The 21,694-nt window shown below is 40.1% G+C and overlaps 1 protein-coding gene across 1 annotated transcript in view; it reads left to right on the top strand.

The window, feature by feature from the left end:
* Positions 1-13,564, top strand: part of LOC145269460 (uncharacterized) — a 67,776-nt gene extending 54,212 nt beyond the window's left edge. The window contains exons 6-7 of the mRNA XM_080125136.1: positions 8,549-8,697; positions 13,382-13,564. Of these exons, the coding sequence (XP_079981262.1) occupies positions 8,549-8,697; positions 13,382-13,466 (234 nt within the window). The 3' untranslated portion in view covers positions 13,467-13,564. The remainder of the gene's footprint in view (positions 1-8,548; positions 8,698-13,381) is intronic.
* Positions 13,565-21,694: the final 8,130 nt, after the last annotated feature.

Genomic DNA, 21,694 nt, shown 5'->3' on the forward strand with positions numbered 1-21,694 from the left:
TTTAATGTGAGGTAAAAACCAGCTCCCCTAAAAGTAGGCAAAAAGGGGGCACTCTGGTTACCAAAAATAATAATTGTCCCAGTATAGAGGGTTTCCCCTCCATTGACTGGTACAAATTATCTTAAGTGCAGCATCTGAAGAACAGATGGTATTTATTTGCTCCCCCACTGAGCAAATTAGGCACAAGGCCGTTTTTAATGTGAGGTAAAAACCAGCTCCCCCAAAAGTAGGCAAAAAGGGGGCACTCTGGTTACAAAAAATAATAATTGTCCCAGTATAGAGGGTTTCCCCTCCATTGACTGGTACAAATCATCTTAAGTGCAGTATCTGCCGGAACAGATACTACACTTTGAGATATTAAATCTTTTATTCATGTTAAAAAAATACAGTAAAATTAACGGTGAACAAAAAACTTAGGCACATGGCCAACTCAAAAGGGGGGATTTTGGGGGTCGTTGGTCATCCTTGTCGCTCCAGAACTAAACAAAGTCAAAAGTTTCTCCCAGCTAGTATCTTCTTTCACCATAATACCGCATTCACCCTTTCATCTTGGGGGACGTCCTAGTAACTCCCAATTTTTAAAACATTTTTTATTGACGTGTAAAAACAAAAAAGATAACAATAAAATGGTAACAATAATTCATTTGTGTCGAGGGAGGGGGAAGAAAAAACAAAAGGTGATTAGTAGGACCCTCCCAACCCCGTCTAGTTGATAGACTGCCCGTTCCACTAGGTTTGTAAAAGGAACCTCGCTTCTGCGGGTCAGTCTCTAGGTGGGGATGCCCTCTAGATGGGGGTGAATGGAGAAAAGAAAATTTTGTGGGTAAGGGATGGAGGTTAGTTTGTATTTCTTTTTCTCCAAGATGGGTAAAATTTAGAGGAAGGGGTGAAAAACAAAAATTGCAGGTAAGAGGGGATGGGGATCTTGGAGGCTTCCTAATCGGGGAGGGATGGAACACACACTCAGCTAGCTGAGAGACTACTTGTTTAATTTAACTTTACAGAACTGCGCGTTCCACACCTAGGCGGGGAACACGTATTCGAATTTGGCTCCTCTTCGTACACACAGACTTGCCACATGTATCCATCTTCTGTCAAATGCCGCGCGATGCAGCCTTCTTCTATCACATCTGATCTTCACCCGTAGTTGGTGTTTAAAGAACGCGATCAGATCTTGATCAGAAAAAGACAACACCCCCCGGCAACCTTGCAGACGCGACGTCCAAATCACCATTCTCGCCACGGCCAGAATCGTAACGTAGACCATTTGTCTTTCCCGGTCCCACGGCGGCCTCACGTTGTCCACAACATTGGATACAGTAATTGGGCGAGGATGCTCAGGATCGATGCGAGCCGTCACCCCACTGACATACGACCAGTACTGGCGGAGTTCGCGGCAATCAAAGAAAGCGTGATCCGTAGTTTCCACAGCCGTTGTCCCACAACGGGGACAATCGGGCGACTCCAGAAACCCAGAACTGCATTGTATGTTGTTGAGTGGAAGTGCATTTCGGGCCAATCGCCAGGTCAGAGAGAACTCCGAATTGTTCAGATGACTCGAACCCGGCGCCCAGCTCCACGCGGAGCGGATCTCACTCTGCTGCCACCCCAAACGCGCGCATAGCGGGTCGTCAGCGGCCTCCCTCACTAGATCCCTGTGGAGTTCCCTACGGGTAGCAGTCACAAGGTCACTGGACCTTGGTAGTCGTTTTAGCGCGGCTCGGCACTCTTTCATGTAGGCAGATTCTCCCCGCGGCCTGCGACGGCTCTCGATGGAAGGGTCGAGAACGAGGTCGGGGAAGGCGGCAGTAACCACGGGGTGCCACGGTTGGTCCTCCTGCATATAGTTGCTCAGGAAGGCCAGTCTCTCAGCATCTCGATGACACTTCAAGTCCGGCATTCCCAAGCCTCCCTCACACGGACGTTGAATACAGACCTGTCTGCTCACCCAGTGTCTTCCTCTGTCCCAAAGGAGCGAGGACAAGAGTTCGACGAGAGCTTTTAGGTGTTGTGCAGGCAGGGGAAGTACGGCCAGTCGGTAAAGGATGAGAGGAAAGACGTAAGTGGCGCACGCCTCAGCTCTACCCTTTAAGGAAAGTTTCCTAGGAAGCCACGAACTGACTGCAGCCTCCACCTTTGACCGTACCTCCAACCAATTCTTGTCAAGCTGGAGACCCGGTCCGAACCACACGCCGAGGATCCGGACCGGGCCATCTGTCCAGCTGAAGGGCGCAGGGAGGTTTGCGTTGCCACTCCATGCGCCCAACCGCAGTCCTACCGACTTGTTGCGGTTTATCTTGGCCCCTGTAATTCTTTCGTACTGTGTGAGTGCCTCCGACACGACCTCAATGTCTCTGGAGCCCGACACGAAGATCGTGACATCATCGGCGAACGCGGATACCTTGGCAGCTGAGCCGCCAGGCAGAGCCATTCCGCGCAGGGCCGAATTTGCCTCCCCATGTCTCAGCTTGCGGAGAAGAGGCTCCAAAGCCAGGACATAAAGCAGGGGCGACAGCGGACAACCCTGACGAACCGACCGAGAGATAACAAAGGGTTTCGAGCGCTTTCCGTTCACTTGCACGACAGCCATGGGCTGCCGATACATTATGGAGATCCACTTGCAAAAGTCCGGTTTAAAACCGGCGGCCTCTAAGACAGATGCCAGGAAACGATGGTCGACCCTATCGAAAGCTTTGGACTGATCTAAGTTTATCAGCGCGGCTTCTGTGTCGTCATCTATTCCCCCCTCTAGGATCATGCGGATCAGGTGCAAGTTGTTCTGAATCGATCTCCCCTTCACAGCGTAGTTCTGTTCTGGTTCAACCAACTCGTCGATAACAACCTGCAGCCGATTCGACAGGACCTTGGCCAAAATCTTCAACTCTGTGTTTAGCAGAGTTATGGGCCTGTAGTCATCTAACTCTTCCCCTCCATGCCCGTCACCTTTCTTCAGCAATGTGATCACTCCCTTGGTCACCTGCCCTGGGATGGATCCCTGAGCAAACCAATGGTTGAACATATCCGTCAGAAGAGGCAGAAACATGGGCGACAGCCTCAAGTACAGTTCGTATGGCAGACCATCAAGTCCTGGCGATCTGTCACAGCTGACCTGCTTCAGCGCAGTAAAGACCTCCTGCTCCGTCACCCGGCCCTCGCAACCAGCCGCTCTAGCCGCCTCGAGGCGGGGAGAGTCGGCCAAATAGTCGCTAAACTCAAGGACCGGAAGATCGGGCTGCTGCGTAAAACGCTCCTCGAAATGTTCTCGAAACCCCTCGCAGATCTCCCGAGTCGATTCCAGGGTGCGTCCATTCGGATGTTTGATTTTTGCAATATATTTGTCCGAGCCACGCCTAGAAACCTCACGGCGCACGTCTGCATCAGAATTGACTGCTTCGTTGCCTATCTTTCTAAGCCTAGCTCTAACTACTTGGCCTTCGTAACGCTCGCTAGTCTCGCGTAGAAGGTCCTGCTTAGCTAGTTCCTGACTAACCCTATCACCCTCCCCGGTAGCCTGGGCTAGTTTCTGCTCTAGCTTCTTCTTCGTCTTGGCCTTATCTAGTGCGAGGCGCTGGGCATACTTGACGGAGAAGCTTCTGATCTTGGCTTTGAGACCTAACCACCACTTACTCCCGGTAACCGCCCCCACTAGTGCCTTTTTAATCAATTCTCTTAACTGATCTTGGAAGTCTTGTCTCTCCAGAAGGGAGGTGTTTAACTTCCAGTACCCCGCTAACTTAGGCCTATTTCCTAGCTTCAGCCGGGCCATAACTAATTTATGGTCCGTCTGGCCTAGCCAAGTGAACGTGGGACAAGATAAGAAGTCTACTTCGCCTCTCCTAACTAACATCCTGTCCAAATAAGTATTTGGATAGGAGGAAACACTATTGGTCCACGTCCACATCTCCCGCCCTGGATGCTCGACCCGAAACCTGTCGACCAGACCGCATCTAGCCATCAGATCAGCCAGGCTGGACTCGCACCTCTCCGATCCTCTAGCTCCGCCTCCTACCTTATCTATGTCGGGGTCTAAGATGGAATTCCAATCCCCCATTAGCACTACCCGCTTCCGACAATCTACAAACGCGTCAAGCTGACTGAAGAATGAGACCCTCTCACGAGCGGTGCTGGGCGCATGAACCGCAATCACCCGAAACACAGAATCTTTTACGGCAACATCGGCCACAACCAGCCTACCCACTGCATCTCTATGGACAACGTCGACCGTCGCCGACAGGGTACGTTTAACCAGCACGGAAACTCCCTTCCCCCGCGGGCTGCCATATGCTGAGAAAACCTCAAAGTCTCGGGCCAGCACCTGACAGTCCACAGAGGAAACGAAATGCGTCTCCTGAATCGCAGCGACATCCACTCCCAGGGACAAGAGGTCGTGCCGGAGGCGAGCCGCCCGGCCCGATGATCTCAAGCCCCTCGCATTCAGACTAGCCAAATTCAAAGCCATGGTACCTACCTTAAGGTGTGTTACACTCAGCTCCGAAGTCAGCCGGGGAAAGGACACCGACGTTGTGTGCAATGCTCAAGGTGGTCAGGTTTTTCATGTCCTGACCTTCTCTCACAATGCCGCCGACATCCAAAGGGTAGGTCAATTTAAGGGCCCTATAGAGTGACGGATGGACCAACACTGGGACCCTTCCCTTGCATTGTTTTGACAGTTCATCAAGAGAAGGGTCATTTTTTTTAACCAGTTCAATTCCCGGAAACGCCCCTTCAGCGGCCTGCAGCCTTGTCCACAAGTTGGTCTTGCAGGCCTCTGGAGTTCTGACAAAGGTTATTAGGAGTGGGGCGTCCGGGAAATTTGAGGGGATATTAACATCTTTCCCCTCTATCTGTTTGTAATCGAGCAGAGGTTTTAAGTTTTTCCTCTGCCGATGGGAAATGTCTGTGGCCACAGATAGAGGGTCTACATAACATAGTTCCTCAGGGGCAAGGACCTTTGGTCTGCAAGAGGCAGAGGAGTCTCTCCTCTCCCTCGGTTCATTCTTTTCATTTTCTTTTTGGGGTAGTGGCTCAGTTTGCCTTGGTGTGGGGACGGGTGTTTGTGTGGTGCCTGGTGTTGGTGTTGGTGTTGGTGCAGTGTTTGGTGTTGGTGCGGTGTCTGGTGTTGGTGTTGGTGCGGTGTCTGGTGTTGGTGTGGTGTCTCGTGTTGGTGCGGTGTCTGGTGTTAGTGCGGTGTCTGGTGTTGGTGCGGTGTCTGGTGTTGTTGCAGTGTGTGGTTTGGGGGTGGAAGTGGATTTTGTTGTTAGGGGTGGTGTATGTTCACAGGGAGTGGGGGCCACCTTTTCTTCCTCTTTTCTTCTTTTGTTTTTCTTTTTCATTCTTTCGAATGAACCGGGGAGAGGTGAGGTTGAGTTCCTCTCCCTCTCACTTGCGGATTCATCCTCAGAGGAGCAGTCTTTTCTCCGCTTGATCCCCGTCTCGATTGGTGTGGGGACCGTTGGTTGTGTCTGCTCCTCTATTTGCTGCTGCAGCTGTTTTTGTTGTTGCTGCTCTCGCTGGTGTCGTTGCTGCTGCTGCTTCTGCTGCACTTGCTGATTTTGCTGTTGCAGTAGTTGCTGCTGCAGTTGTTTCCGCGGCATTGGCTGCGGTGGCTGTTGTTGTTTCTGCATTTGCAGAGGCTCCTGCCTCGATTTTTGGGCTGGTGGTGGGACGGTGGCAGAAGGGATTAAGTGTTTCCGCTTTTGTCTCACTACCGTGCTCCATTCTTCCCCCTTGGCCTCCTGGGTGGTTTGAGTTTTCCTTGGAGCTGGGGTTGGTGCTGCAGTTGCAGGGGTTGTTGCCGCCTGTTTTGGTGCGGGCGTTGTCTCAGTGGATGTGACCGCCTTTTGGGTTATTGGATTAGGGGTTACCCTTTGGGGGCAACTCCTAGCCATGTGGCCCTGCTTTTGGCAGAACCAACAGTGTGGACGACGGCCCTCCACCACTACCGTTATGCTGGCGTCTTTGTATGTCAGCAGCGGTGGTATTGCCTGAAAACCTTTCCTCTTCAGCCTCATTGCTATTGTGTAGCAGCCCAGGTGAGTCCCAGTTTTTGACCGTATTGGGGTCACCTGTTCTACCTCACCGTACTGGCTGAAGAGGCATCCTAATACTTCCGCAGGTATTTGGATTGGCACATTAAATACCTGCACCCGAGTCCTTCTCTTGCCCTGGTATTCAGGTGTTAGTTTGACTCTCCCATGCTTTATTTCTTGGAGGGAGAGTCTCTCTGCATCTTCCTTGGTGGGTAGGAGGATGTCCCACATGGCGTAGCTCCTCTGGTACAGGTATAATACCGGGATATTTAGCTTATGTAGGAGCCCTGCCATGTCTTCCTTTTTCATCCCTAGGAGGCGGTTTTCCGGCATATCCGAGATGATGAGGGAGAGCACTCTGTCTTCGATTGCCTCCCAAGCGCCTGGCACTGGTTTAATTTCTGCCCCCTCTATGTATTGTCTGTACTTGGTCAAGTACAAGTCTTTATACTCTTGAGGGGACAGTTGCTTCTCTACAGTCTTCCCCCATGCCAACCCTCTTGTTGGTGTTGGATCTTTGGTGAGGTTGGACTGTTTTTGCTGTTCCTTGGCGGAAGGGTTGCTATTTTGAGGGGCATTTCCCTTTCCGCTTTCCTTTGGGACCGACTCTCCCTGCTCTATACTTCTTCCAGGAAATACTTCCCTTTTTGGGGAGTCGGCCTCCTGGGGAGCATTGTCCTTGGGAGCTTTTGCCCCTTTTGTTTTGGGGAGGTTTAGGCTGTATGCCCCCTCGTTTTCTTGATTTGCTCCCCTTTTGGGGCAGTAGCCCTCCTGGGGAGCACTGTCTCTCTTATCGTCCTTTGGGGCTACTGCCTCTTGATTTTTGTTGTCAGAGCGGGATGCCCTGTCCAACATTGTTTTTTCTCCCCTTTGTGGGGAGTCGCCCTCTTGGGGAGCTGCTGGTGAGTTTTCTCCCTTCTGGGGGGCGTCCTTCGGTTTCGTGTCCGGGCGGTATGCCCCGTTGCTTTTTGCTTCCCCTGTTGGGGAGCCGTCCTCTTGGGGAGCAGTTTTTCTTGTGGTAGCCTCCTGGCTGGGGGTATCTGTATTGGTGGTCCCCGGGCTGGGGGTGTCCATTTTTGAAAAAAGCTCTCTCTCTTCTGTATAATTCACCAAAATGAGTGACGTGGAGTCGGCGTCCAAATTGGGAGCCGACTTTGGCGCCAAAAAGAAGTGGCGCCAAAGGCGGCAAGAGGGGAGATAGAACTGAGAGAGGGAGTGGGAGGTTAGTGGAGGGAAGAGAGAAAGTGTTTCCGACCCTCCCTCGCGGGAAGGTCGTAAATTATCAGCTCGGATCCCCCCCCCGTGGGGGAGGGGGGAGAGCAGAGAAAGACAGACAAAGTGGGGGTGCGGACAGAACGCTACCCAACAAGCTCTCCGGGCACGAGAATGTGTCGCCAGAACACGACTGCCTATCGCTGTGTATGTATCAGAGAACAGATACTACACTTTGATCTTGTCCCGAAGGCCAAGAAAACAATTATGGTGTTATTCGCCAGATAACTGTGTAATGGATTCATACGATAATCAAAGTTAATTCTACAACTGTCGAGTGAAGCTGAACACGTCATGCACATCCCCAGGCAACTACATCTATAATATAAATCTCACCTGTCTATTTAAATGTATGTATGTATGTATGTATGTATGTATGTATGTATGTATCTATGCCTTAATCCTTCGACAGAGGCGACGGATTTTCACGAGATTGATATCATTTTAAGCTCAACCCTTTGGACGACACATATTGAAAAATTGGCCGAAAAAATTAATTTCTTCATCCTCAACTGGGCACTTTTACACAGGAAGGCGTCGCCTTTTCGTCGATATTTTCGAAAGCCATACCCTCTTTTCGATTGACTAGCCTTGATTTAAACCTACGTCACTTCCGGTTGGCGATGGGCGCAACAGCAAAGCCGTCACGTTTTTTCATGTTCTTTTCCTCCTTCGGAGTACGGGTTCGAGGCTGCCTGCCTACTACAACATTTTTTGGCTTAACACCCCCCCAAGCACCCAGGCAACACCGGACACCCAGGCTTTTTATAAATAAATAGAAAGCTACAAGTGTTAGAGTTCGGCCTGGCAATACGGAAATGTGTTCTAATCAACGAATATTATTATGATCCTTATTAATATTTGTAAAAGTAAAATGTCAGAAAAATGTCATCATAGGGAAATAAATATTTACAGATAAAATTATTTATGTTCAAATATTTTAATAGACAGTATTACAGCTTTCCAATGAGGGAAACATCAAAAATAAAGCTGCTGTAAATATCAACAAGACTATTTTCCGAGGATCCGTCAAATGAACATGAACCCAGATGGATAAGGTATGTTTCTTCATTGACCGATGTGAACCCTAAGAGACTGTTATTTGTCCCTGTTTGTTATAATTGCTATAGACGATCAAATATATCGATATGTAAGCAATATATACTCGACAATGTTACACAAGATTGAAATGTAGAAATGAAGGCGGTTTAATTAATTTACATATATTGTTGTTTACATTTTTGCAGGAGGGGTATTTTTACATATTCTACCCGAACGATGAGGACGTCGAACAGAGGGAGAGATACCCAGTAAATCAGTACTTCCGTGGTATTCCAAGCAAAATAGACGCCGCAATTTCTGCCGATGAGGAAATAATCTTCATAGTGGAAAAGCAGTAAGTAGCCGTGTGGTACAATTAAGGCTACTATCTTTGCTCATGTACAAGTTGATTTAATAGTTTATATACACACATGCACACAGAAACACACACACACACACACACACACATATATATATATATATATGATTGATATGTAGTTTGCTTGAAGCATTGTGTGGTATAGGTACGTAAAAGAGATTTAGAAGGCTGTCACAATGCGAGGAATGAATTATAGTCGCTGTTGGTAAGAGGAGACGAGAACAAGTGGCGATTTACAAATCAATAAGTACATATATATATATTTTTTTATTATTTTTTTTATTTTATTTTATTTTTTTACCATACAACTGAATAAATATATATATAAAAAAAAAATTTAAAAAAATAATAAAAAAATATATATATATATATATATGTACTTATTGATTTGTAAATCGCCACTTGTTCTCGTCTCCTCTTACCAACAGCGACTATAATTCATTCCTCGCATTGTGGCAGCCTTCTAAATCTCTTTTACATATATATATATATATATATATATATATATATATATATATATATATATATATATATATATAGTAAGTTATAAAAATATATATGGCAATTAAACTACACAGAATATTCCGCGTTTCATTTTCGTGGGAATTCGTCAGGCTTACGAGAATAAAACGCGGAATAGTCTGCGTAGCTTAATTTTTATAACTTACTAACTAGCTCTACATATGTATTGAGTACCGTTGTAGTAAATACTGAACATTTATGCATAAAATTATATTTTCGTATATTAATTTAGGTGATTAAATGAAGTAATTTATCGGCAATACACACAAGAATCCCGAGTTTCCTTGGAAGCAAAATTCTACGACTGGGAATAACCAAAAGCCATAGAAAGCAAGGTCTGGACTATGGGGAAGGTGAAGAACTGCTTAGTGCTAATATTGGTCAAATAGTCTGTAACAAGAATGGAGTTGTGGACGTGTGCATTGTCCTGGTGGAAATACCACTGATCCAATTTGAAGACTGCTGGCTTCTTCAGGCGAAATCTCTTCCTGAACTCCCTTAAAACCTCAACCTAGTATTCTTTGCTGACTGTCTGTCCAGTGGGAACCCACTGAATGTTGATCATGTCGTGCTGTCAAAAGAAAAGGAATCATCATATGTTTCTGGGTTAACTTGCTATGTTTGACCTTTATGGGTCTGGACGAGCTAGAATGCTTTCACAAAGAATTCTGCCTCTTGATCTCCGGGCCATAGCCGTAGATACAGCTTTCACCACGGGTCACGAAAGCAATAAGAACTGCAGGACCTGTATTGATAAACTCGACCATTTCCCTGCTGTAATGACAACGTCTTTCTTTCTGATCTTCCCTGAGAATCCTTGGTAAAAATTTCGCGCAAATCTTCCGCATCTTCAGTTCCTCGTGAATAATTTTGTGTACAGTTCCCACACCGACACCAAACTGTGTAGACGATGAGTCTTATTAATGAAATTTTATATCTGTTCAATCATCTCTAGTGTTATTATTTTCTTACTCTTCCCACACCTATTACCATCCCTCACAGACTCTCTGCCTTCCTTGAATCTCTTATGCGACTCAAAAACTGATTCTCGATTCATGCAAGATGGTCCAAAAAGCAGTCTGAAACATTCCACACGTTTCTGTGGAATTTTTATCAAGTTAAAAACATAATTTTGTTGCATATCGTTCTTCTAAAGTGTCCTTACGTTCAGATTACATTTTTGAAATTCACCATTTCTGACAATCAGGCTTTAGTAGTGTGTATTCTAATTCCTGTTGTAGCTGTTCATTTGAACCTGAAATCATAAAAATTCTAGAAAATAATTCATTTTTACTATTTTTCTGAAAATGTTCTTTTTTAACTATAGAATTTGGAGAACAGGCTTCCTACCTTTTTCTAATTGCCAAACGTTTCGTCCATTACTTATATTCTACGTTTCTGGTACATTATATTTTCTTTTTTACATCCGCAAATGAACAGTGCCTATAAATATCTTTGTGAAGTGCGCAAAAATGATGACGTCATCGATTTTATTGCGAGTATTGGATGTCCCTACTGATAAATTTACACACAAAAAAATACAAATTCAGTATTTTACAAAACTCTTAAACGAATTAGCTTTTTCATCAAGGCACGGAAAACCATGCTCGTGGTTCATCTGTACATGTAAATAAAATTTAATTTTAAGCATATATCTATTCAAAAGAATACTTAATATTTTTTTTAGTTAAAATATCTTCATATTTCCCAGGCAACACCGGGAAACAGGCCCGGGTAGTATATAAAACCTCATAATAAAAAGTTAGTATGAAGGAAAAATATCGAATGATTTAAAACGTCGAAATATGCGTCATAAACGGAGCGAGAAATAAAAAACGAAAAGATTAAATTGGTTCAAGTCGTCCTATAGCTCCGAATTTTATTTCAACTAGTTGAGCGCTCGGGATTGACCGGTCGTAAAATACGTTTAAATATATTTTAGTATATACAGATTTCGTAATTATTATGAAGTCAATTATCTATTGATTATTTTATATTGCATTGTACCCAATATATTGTAGTGATTTCGAAAAGTTAAAACAATATAATTTGGGTGCCATCAGCTTGAATCGAAACCGAAACATATAGTACTCCAGTCTTAATCGGTACCGTTTGAGCTATTGTCAGATGCATACGAAATAGCTAAAAATGAACCGAGTTTAAAGTATGACACGTTTAGTCGACTTATGCCTACCAAGTTCTAATTTTTTTTCACTTTTGGCCCTTTACACATAAAAGAACGGTCCACTAAAAATGCTATCATTTGACTCGCCTCGCGCCTCTCTGTGACCTTGCATCTCCTCCGAGATGCATTTTGTAAAAATGGCGACAGACAAACATGGTGAGTTTAATAAATCAAACCATCTTTGTCTACATGCGCTAAATCTGTAATTGAAAATAAAAAAATGTTCGTGATTAAATACATTTTTAACGATTTATACTAATAAAGATACGAGGTGTCTTAAATAAGTTTCCAAACAATTTTTATGATTTAAGGTTCAAATGAACAGCTACGGCAGGAATCGAAATACACCCTACTAAAGCTGGATGTTCACAGTTGGTGAATTTCAAAAATGCAAGCTAAACATGAGGACACTTTCGAAGAACGTTATGTAATAAAGTTCTTATTTAAACTTGGTAAAAAAAAATGCCACAGAAACGTACGGAATGCTTCAGACTGCTTTTGGACCATCTTTTATGAATCGAGCATCAGTTTTTGAGTGGCATCAGAGAGTCAAAGAGGACAGGGAGTCTGCGATGGGTGATGAGAGGAGATGGAAGAGTACAGAAGTTAGAACATCAGAGTTGATTGGCCAAATAAAGAATTTCATGGATAAGGATCGTCGTGTGTCTATGGAGACAATAAGTGCACAGTTTGATATCAGTTTGGAAACTGTACACACAATTATTTGCGGAAGATTTGCGCTGAGTTTCTCCCAAGGTGCTCAGAAAAGTTCAGAAAGAAAGACGTTGTCATGATAACAGGAAGCTGGTCGAGTTGATCAATTCATATTCCCACCCTCCCTATAGTCCAGAAATTGAATCCTGTGGCTTTTGATTATTCCCTAAGCTCAAGAAAAACTTTAAAGGTTGTCGTTATAAGCCATTGAGGAGATGAGAGTGGCTGTGACGAGGGTGATTGACATGCTTATACGGTAGTTACAGCTTCTGAATAAAAAGAAATAAATTATAAGATGGTCACCGTCATGAACTTTGGAATATAGACTTTTGTCGTTTATTCCCTATATAGGAAGCCCGGGTGGAGATAGGTGTAAAAAAACGGTAGTAGCGGGATGGATTAATACAACAGAAGGCAGCTCAGGTGAGGATAGGTGGGAAATGAAGACACTTTCGAAGAACGTTATGTAATAAATTTCTTATTTAAACTTGGTAAAAAAAAAATGCCACAGAAACGTACGGAATGCTTCAGACTGCTTTTGGACCATCTTTTATGAATCAAGCATCAGTTTTTGAGTGGCATAAGAGAGTCAAAGAGGACAGGGAGTCTGCGATGGATGATGAGAGGAGATGGAAGAGTAAAGAAGATTAGAGTTGATTGACCAAATAAAGAATTTCATGGATAAGGATCGTCGTGTGTCTATAGAGACAATAAGTGCACAGTTTGATGTCAGTGTGGGAACTGTACCCACAATTATTTGCGGGAAACTGAAGATGCGGAAGATTTGCGCGAAATTTCTCAGAAGGATGTTCAGAAAGAAAGAAAGACGTTGCCATGACAGCAGGAAGATGGCTGAGTTGATCAATTCAGATTATCACCCTCCCTATAGTCCAGACCTTGAACCGTGTGGCTTTTGGTTATTCCCTAAGCTCAAGGAAACTTTAAAGGCTGTCATTATGAGATAATTGAGGAGATGAGAGTGGCTGTGAGGAGGGTGATTGACATACACAAGAGGACTTCCATTGAGCCGTGCAGACGTTATTGGAACGGTACAATAACTGCATTGCAACCGGGGGAGATTACTTCGAAGGGGACTAGAGTTTAATGCATGCACTATCAATAAAAGTTCACATACGAAAAAAGTCTAGAAACTTATTGAAGACATCTCGCATAGTTACACGTTTGTAATGAAGACATTGTTTCAGATTTATAATTGTAGATATTTTCTCTTTGTTGCAGGGCGTTCAAAATGCCAATCCACACGCGAACTGTAAGCAAACAAGGAACACCAATGGGGTCGGTTTTCCAAAAATGCAAAGCTTAATTGAATTTTACTTTAAAACAGGATGGTTCCATATTTGTGTTGAATTATCGATTTTAGTTTGAAATCGTGAATAAAAATTGAATTCAAATAAAAGAAAACTTTAGTTTTGTAATTCTTTTTGATTTTGTGTTGTTGAAATTTCTTGAAAATTATTTTGTTGAAGAAATTCTTTGAAATTGTTAACTGCTTTATTATTTTTGTGTGTTATAAATAGTAAAAACGTAAATATTTTGATATATATATATATAAATATATATTTATATATATATTTATATATATTTAGATATATATATATTTATATATATATTTATATATATTTATATATATATTTATATATATTTATATATATATATATATTTATAAATATATATTTATATATATTTATATATATATTTATATATATTTATATATATATATTTATATATATATATATATATATTTATATATATACTGCTGATCAAAAATTTAAGACCACTTAAAAATCTTTAAAAAGAAACCTTTTTAAAGGCTAACTTTTAAACTCTTTCGACTTAAGGTTACTGGAAACAAAAACTTTATTTAAAAATTGGTATTTTTTATTAAATTAAGCTTTTTACGCATGATCAAAATTATAAGACCAAGGGTATTTAGATTTATAATGTTTCTAATGCTTCTAGTTAAGTTAGAGATTAGCAATCACTGTGTAAAGGTGTTACCATGCCTAAATCAAGAAAACTAACCGAAGTTGAATGCTCTCGAATTCTAGGATTCCATAAGCAATGTTTGTCATAGCGAGCGATAGCAACTAATCGCAGGAAAACTGTTATTTGCAACTTTCTAAAGAACACTGAGAATTATGAAAAGGCAAAATCCTTTGATAAGCCCCCAAAAATTACTCCTGCATAGAGTAGGAGAATCAAACGGTTTGTCATGAATGACAGAGGACTTTCTTCTAGTCAAATAAAGGCGGTGACAGATGCTGATTGCAGTCCAATAACCATCAGACGACACTTACAACAAAAAATAAAATAAAAAGTGTAAACAAATTCCTCGATTACTTCTACATCACAAAGTGGACCGGTTAAGATTTGGTCATGAATACAAACCCGGAACGTTGAGAAGTGGAAGAAAGTCCTGTTTTCTGATGAGAAAAAATTCAATTTAGATGGTCCTGATAGCTTCCAATGATATTGACATGACAAAAACATGCCCCTTGAAATTTTTTCCACACGTCATAGTGGTGGAGGGCCCGTAATGGTATGGGGTGCCTTTTCTTACAGAGGGACGATGGAGCTCCAGGTGGTTCAGAGTCGTCAGACAGCAGCTGGTTATGTTAGCATGCTGCAGAAAGCATCTTTGATGATGGAGGGTTGTCGTTTGTGTGGGGATGGATAGTTATTCCAACAGGATTATGCTACAATCCACACTGCAAACGGGCCTTGAGCTTTCTATAAGAAAATGGAGTCCATCTCTTGGGGAATCCTGCATGCTCACCGGACTTGAACCCAATTTAAAATGTTTGAGGATGGACGACAACAGAGGTTTATCGAAATGGAAAACAATATTCGACAAAAAATGAAGTTTGTGAAGCCATCTTCATAAACTGAGGCAGGATCCCCGCACCTTAATGGAAACCCTTGTTTCTAGCATGTCCAAAGAACTTTTGAAGTCATCAAAAGCAGTGGACGTAGAAGTCAATTTGATTGTTTAATGTTTTTATACACTTTTCATATACTTATTGTACAATTTAATAGAATTTTTGTCTCTGGTCTTATAATTTTGAATATGTGTAAAAACCTAATTTAATAAAAATGTAAATTTTAAAAATATATATTTAGAATTTAGTTTTTTGTTTCGATAACCTTTTAGATTGTAGTATTGGTAACCTTAAGTCGGAAGAGTTTAAAATCTATCCTTAAAAAAAGTCTTTTTTTTTAAGATTCTTTAGTGATCTTATATTTTTGATCAGCATTATATATATATATATATATATATATATATATATATATATATATATATATATATGCGTTTTATTTTTATTACCGTATCTTTCTGTTAAGTTACATTATTGTTTCGGCTACTAGGCCGTTTTTTGGCTGTAGCGTCCTCAGACTTTTACAGTTCTGTAAAAGTCTGAGGACGCTACAGACGGCCAAAAAAACGGCCGAGTAGCCGAAACAATAATGTAACTTAACAGAAAGATACGGTAATAAAAATAAAACGAATATTTGCTCTACAACAGTATTGAGCACTTTCTTCAGTTTTTATTAATTACCATCTCCACTATATATACAAAAATTGAACCTGAAGAACGAAATATCCAGAAATATGTACATGTTAAAATGTTTAAAAAGAAAGTAAGACTACAGCTTGATAGTTGGTCTGATTTTTCCATTATTAATGTACATACATGAAAGAAGCTTGGGAGACCTGCTATGATTAAATCACATAAAATGGCGAAAAGCCTCAGTGGTGAAAAAATCATTTTCGAAGGAGAATTATTAATGAATATTTCTTTTCAGAATAAGACCAAAAAAGCAAAAAAAATTGTCATGCGGAAATCAAATAACCTCTTTGGAACTAATCTGTTCGAAAAGTTTAGACTATGGGATCTGGCTTTAAGCTATTTTTGCCAGAATGTTGATGATTCGAATGTGGAGGCAAAAAAAACTTAAGAGGGAGTTAAAAAAACATTTCCAGGCGTATTTTCAGGCGGTCTTGGAAGGTGTACAAAAGCAATAGCAAAATTTGAAGCCAATACAAATGGACAGAAGAATACAAATGGACAGAAGAAAAAGGAACGTTCCATACGCTGCTATAGAACAAATAGACGGTGAATTAGAAAGACTCGAAAACATGGGTGCCATTGAACAAATTGATCATAGTGAGTTTGCTCCACCAACAGTTTACATTAAAAAGAAAAACAAAGAGATTCGGGTGTGTGCCGACTTCTCAACTGGCTTAAACTATGCATTACAAGAGCACCATTATCCGCTTCCGAGCCCTGAAGAAATATTGGCGAAACTGAGTAGAGGGAAATATTTTTTTCTTAAATCGACCTCAGTGACGCGTATTTGCAAGTTCCAGTCGATGAGGAGTATCCAAAGCTGCAATGTATCAATACCCATAAGGGATTCTACAAGTTTAACAGACCTCCTTTTTGAGTCAAAATCGCCCCTGCTATTTTTCAGCAAATTATGGATATTATGTTAAATGGGTTGGATTTCGCAGTAGGGTACCTGGACGATGTGTTAATGAACAGCGCTAGCAAAGACCAACACAAATCTCATGTAAACAAAGTATTCGAAAAGATCCAAGATTATGGATTTAAACTAAAACAGGAAAAATATACGTTTTTCATGAGGAAATAAAATACTTTGCGCAAATCATTGATGAACATGGAAGAAGGTCAGATCCAGATAGATTGAGTGCAATAGGAGACATGCCTACTCCAGAAAATATTGTGTCTCTACAAAGTTTCTTAGGGTTGGCGAATTACTACAATGTATTCGTGCCAAAAATGCATAAACTAAGATTACCCTTCAATGAACTGTTAAGGATGGACCAAAAATGGATCTGAACGCAAGAGTGCAAAGAAGCATTTCAGGAAATTAACAATGTATTAACGTCTAACTCGTATCTGGCACACTATAATCCCAAGCGTGATATTGTAGTTGTAAGCGATGCCATCGCCTATGGCATAGGAGCATGCATGTTACACAAAATGGATGATGGAAAAGTAAAACTCATAGTTCACGCATACCGGACACTTTTGCCAGCTGAAAAAAACTACTCGAAAACTGAGAAAGACGCGGTAAAGAAATTTCATCGTTTCCTGCACGGTAGACAATTTCTGTTACAAACAGATCACACACTATTATTAACGATTTTCGGATCGAAAAAGGGACTACCACAACATACTACGAATAGACTCCAAAGATGGGGTACTACGCCTTTGAACTACAATTTTCAAATGGAGTAAATACTATGTAAAAAACTTGGTCATGCAGACGGGTTATAAAGGTTAATACCTAAGCAGGCAGAACCATTCGAGGATGTGGTAATAGCAGCTATTCAAGCAGAAGTTGAGGTGAAAAATACTTTATGTGACACGATAAGAGAACTTCCAGTAACGCTTGATGAGATTAAGAGTAAGGCAGAAATAGACGAATTTATTATAAGCACGAAAGAAAAAAATCAACAATAACCAATTGGATGAGGGAATCTATTCAATTTGTGGTGACGTCCTGTTATATAGCGACAGGGTGGTAATTCCTGCAACACTACAGAAAAGAATGCTCAAGGAATTCATGTAGGTCATCCAGGCATATCAAGAATGAAAAGCTTATGCGCTCTTTCGTTTTTTGGCCGAACATGGATAAGATTATAGAGGAAAAAGTCAGGGAGTGTAGAGGATGCGCATTAGCTATAAAAGCTCCTCCGACTTAATTCGGATCGTGAGCAAAACCGGACCGACCCTGGTCGAGAATTCATTTAGACTTTGCGGGACTGCTAGAGGGGTACTGTTATCTCATTGTTGTAGACAACCTATCTAAGTGGCCGGAAGCACTAAAATGCAAGAACCCCACACCAGAGGCAACTATTAAATTCCTGCATGAACTATTCGCTAGGTTTGTGGTAGTAGACTGCATTGTCACAGAGAATGGAACGCAATTCACGTCTACTGAATTTAAACATTTTTGTGAGGATCATCTAATCGAGCATATAACCATTCCACCATACCACCCGAGAACTAACGGGCAAGCGGAGAGGTTCGCTGATGTATTCAAGAGAGCTCTGAAAAAAAGCTAGCGGATCACCGACGGATAAGTTAGTCCAACAATTTTTGCAGGTTAACAGGGCCACGTCGAATGCAAATATCGAAAGACACCTACGGGGGTCATGTTCGGGCGCAAGGTTAGATCGATTTTCCACAAGTTGTTACCAAACCAGGATAGGCCAAACGTAAAATATAAACGATAACAAAAAAAACGTATACAGTTGGACAAAAGAGTCTTCTACAAGATTCACAAAAATAATAGGACTTTCTGGGAGTCCGGCATTGTTGAAAAACAAATAGGCAATATGGTATATATGATTAAGGGACCAGATTTCGTGCACAAATGTCACACTAATCAAATTCGGAAAAGATACTCGAACAGCGAGGTGACCAGATCGCTCGAGGAGGACATCATTGACACAGTGTTTGATACCTTTCATGTGCAGAGACAGCTCCTGAGAATAGGAGGTCAAAAAGAAAACGGAAATTAACTGAGTTGTTTAGGTTGAACCCAAAACATAAACGTTATTAATGCCCACACGGGATATTTTCAATAGTATGTGTTATATCGGCCTTTCTGTGCATAAGGGAAATTACACCGGTTCTCACTATATATATTGTGTCAGTAATGTCTACACCGGTGAAAAAAAGCGACAATACTCCACTGCCTAGCTGAGCGCTAGTCTGTTATACCGGTATTCCTACCTTTGTACCAGTGATGTTAAACCAACCTCGATTGATTTTCTTCTTTTACTATTTTGTCACGACACAGCACTATGTAAATGTAACAAGATTACAGGATCTATACTGCAATATCTTAACTATTATATAAATGCTATGAGAATAGAAATGCATAAAAGCTTAAGTACCAGAAAGGCAAATAGATAAGAGGAAGGAAACCTAGACATGCATATCTAAAAACTTAATATAATGATGATAATAATTATAATAGTATATATATATATATATATATATATATATATATATATATACTATTAAATTGTAATTCAATGAATTTCAAAAAACTCTCATTGAAATGAAATGAAGTGGTTGAGTTTCATATCAAAGAATTTTTATTATTCTAAGCAAGACAAAGAATGTTTTAGAAAAATTTTCTAATATATATTTATATATCATAAAACAAATTTAACTGTGATATTCGTTTTCAGCACCCCCGAAAATTGGCGCTGTTTTTTTTTTACTAAGAGATGCGGTTATTTTTTCTTCTCATAATTTAGGACGCAAATTATGCTGTTAGTAATTTACAAAAGCATACTTTTGTTTTTCGTTCTTTTTTCATTATACAACTTGTATAGTTGTGAACAGGTGCCTCTGCAGTTTAACATTTCACAAAAATTCTATTTACATTAGGAGGTTGTTATGTAAACTACAGAAGCACCTGGTAAAACCTATACAAATTCTATAATTGAATACCCACCTAAAAAAAAAATGAAAAACAAAAATATATTCTTGTAAACCGATCGTGTAAGCTTACTGACAGCATTATCTACGTCCTAAATTATGAAAAATAAACGAATCTCTTAGTAAAAAAAACAGCACCGGTTTTCGGTGGTGCTGAAAACGAATATCACAGTTAAATTTGTTTTATGATATGAAGACGTTATTAGGTGGTTAGAAAATGGGTGCCCATTTTACGTTAAATTTATATAGGAAAGTGACTGATTCCCCACTTTTTGGAAAGTAATTTTTCATGTCATGAAAACTACGTATCTGTCCCAAATTTAAATATGATATTCGTTTTCAGCACCATCGAAAACCATTAAAAGTCGTCATTTTCAAGTTTTTGAGGAGTTGGAAAGAAACTTTACATTGACCATTTTTTCTAAGGGTTAAACGACGCTGGGTCACTTCGTAAAAATTCGCCCGTTTTAATTTAAGATATTAAATAAATTATAAAGAAAATCTGTTTCACAGGCAATTAAACGCACTTGCTATGGTATAATTATTATAATAAATCCTGGGCAACACCAATTAAATTTTATAAACAAAAAATAAAAAGAGCAGGGAATGATGGATTTTGTTCACATGTGTCTCTGTGACTAACTCTGCTCTCGTGAGGATGCAAGTAAATGAGGACATTAGTTTTAATTATTGTTCTCTAACAAATAAAAAAGGTTACTTAAAAAGTAAGAATATGCGAAAAAAAAATTCCCCCGAATTAAAAATAAAATAATAATTCAGCTAAGAATAATATTTCGAAATGAAAACAAAAAACAGGTAATATTTATCACAGCTTTTGGTTTTCTGGATTTTGGTTTGAAAATAAAACGGTTTCAGATTTCAGATAAAATAAGTTTAATCAAAGATGACTTGAAATTTAAATAAACTAAATATATTAATTTTTTTTTAATTAGTACAGTTGAAACAAAGCTATTATTATGTCGAATAAGTAATGTGATCAAGGTAATTATTTAAATAGATTTCATTTAGTGTAATATGCTAATGACCGTAACTCAATAATGTAAAAGTGGTTTGAAGAATGCTATATATTAAAAGTCCGTATACAATATAGTGTCTCCTTTGACAGAAGTATCCTAACATGGCCATTAACTTTTCTTGACCAGGAGAGGTGTACACACATTTGGTCTTTATATTTCTTTGATGATCGGGAGTTGTACACACAGACACGCACACACGAACGCTACTACTTTATATATATATATATATATATATATATATTAAAATATTTAAATATTAAGCTTTATATATGAACATACGTTTTAAAATATTTTAAAATATATCTATATATATGTATGGATAATCTCTGTGTGGGTCTTTTTCAGTCGTAATATAATTATTAGGGCGTTTATTTTGATAAACATAGGTTTTAAATATAAAAAAAAAATGTTTTTCTGGGATGCAGTACATTTGTGTTCACAAACAAATAAGTGGCAGCAAGGGAGTAATTATTATTTTGAAAGTGATTATACACAGTCAGGGGAAAATGGTATTAGTGGTAAAACCAATATGATTTTTAGCTTTTGTCATAAGAGCTATAACTATATGCGTTCTCATATAAGCCATTAGCATTGATTATCCACTGATAATAATCGATGGTGTTCCACATTTTTCCTAGATTTTTAGAAATATTAAAACACGATGATTCCGATTTTGTGTTGAATTATTTGTTTTATTTATGAATTATCGATCAGAATTGAGTTCAATAAAATGTAAACGTTACCTTTATTGATTATCCCTTCGATTTTGTGTTATTAAAATTTCTTGAGAATTATTTTATTGTATTTGAAATCTTCAACTGCTTTAGTATTTTAGTAAGTTACAACAAGGAAATTATATATATATATATATATATATATATATATATATATACGAGCAAACAATTAATAAAACGTGTTAAAAACACTTTGAAATGAGTTAAAAACATATTTAATCTGAAAAGGGAACACTAGATAAGTGGATAGTCCTTAATCCGCGAAGTTTCGAAGAA

The sequence above is a fragment of the Euprymna scolopes genome, chromosome 45, assembly GCF_053919585.1.
Source record: "Euprymna scolopes isolate OS-2025 chromosome 45, ASM5391958v1, whole genome shotgun sequence".
Classification (NCBI taxonomy): Eukaryota; Metazoa; Mollusca; class Cephalopoda; order Sepiida; family Sepiolidae; genus Euprymna; species Euprymna scolopes.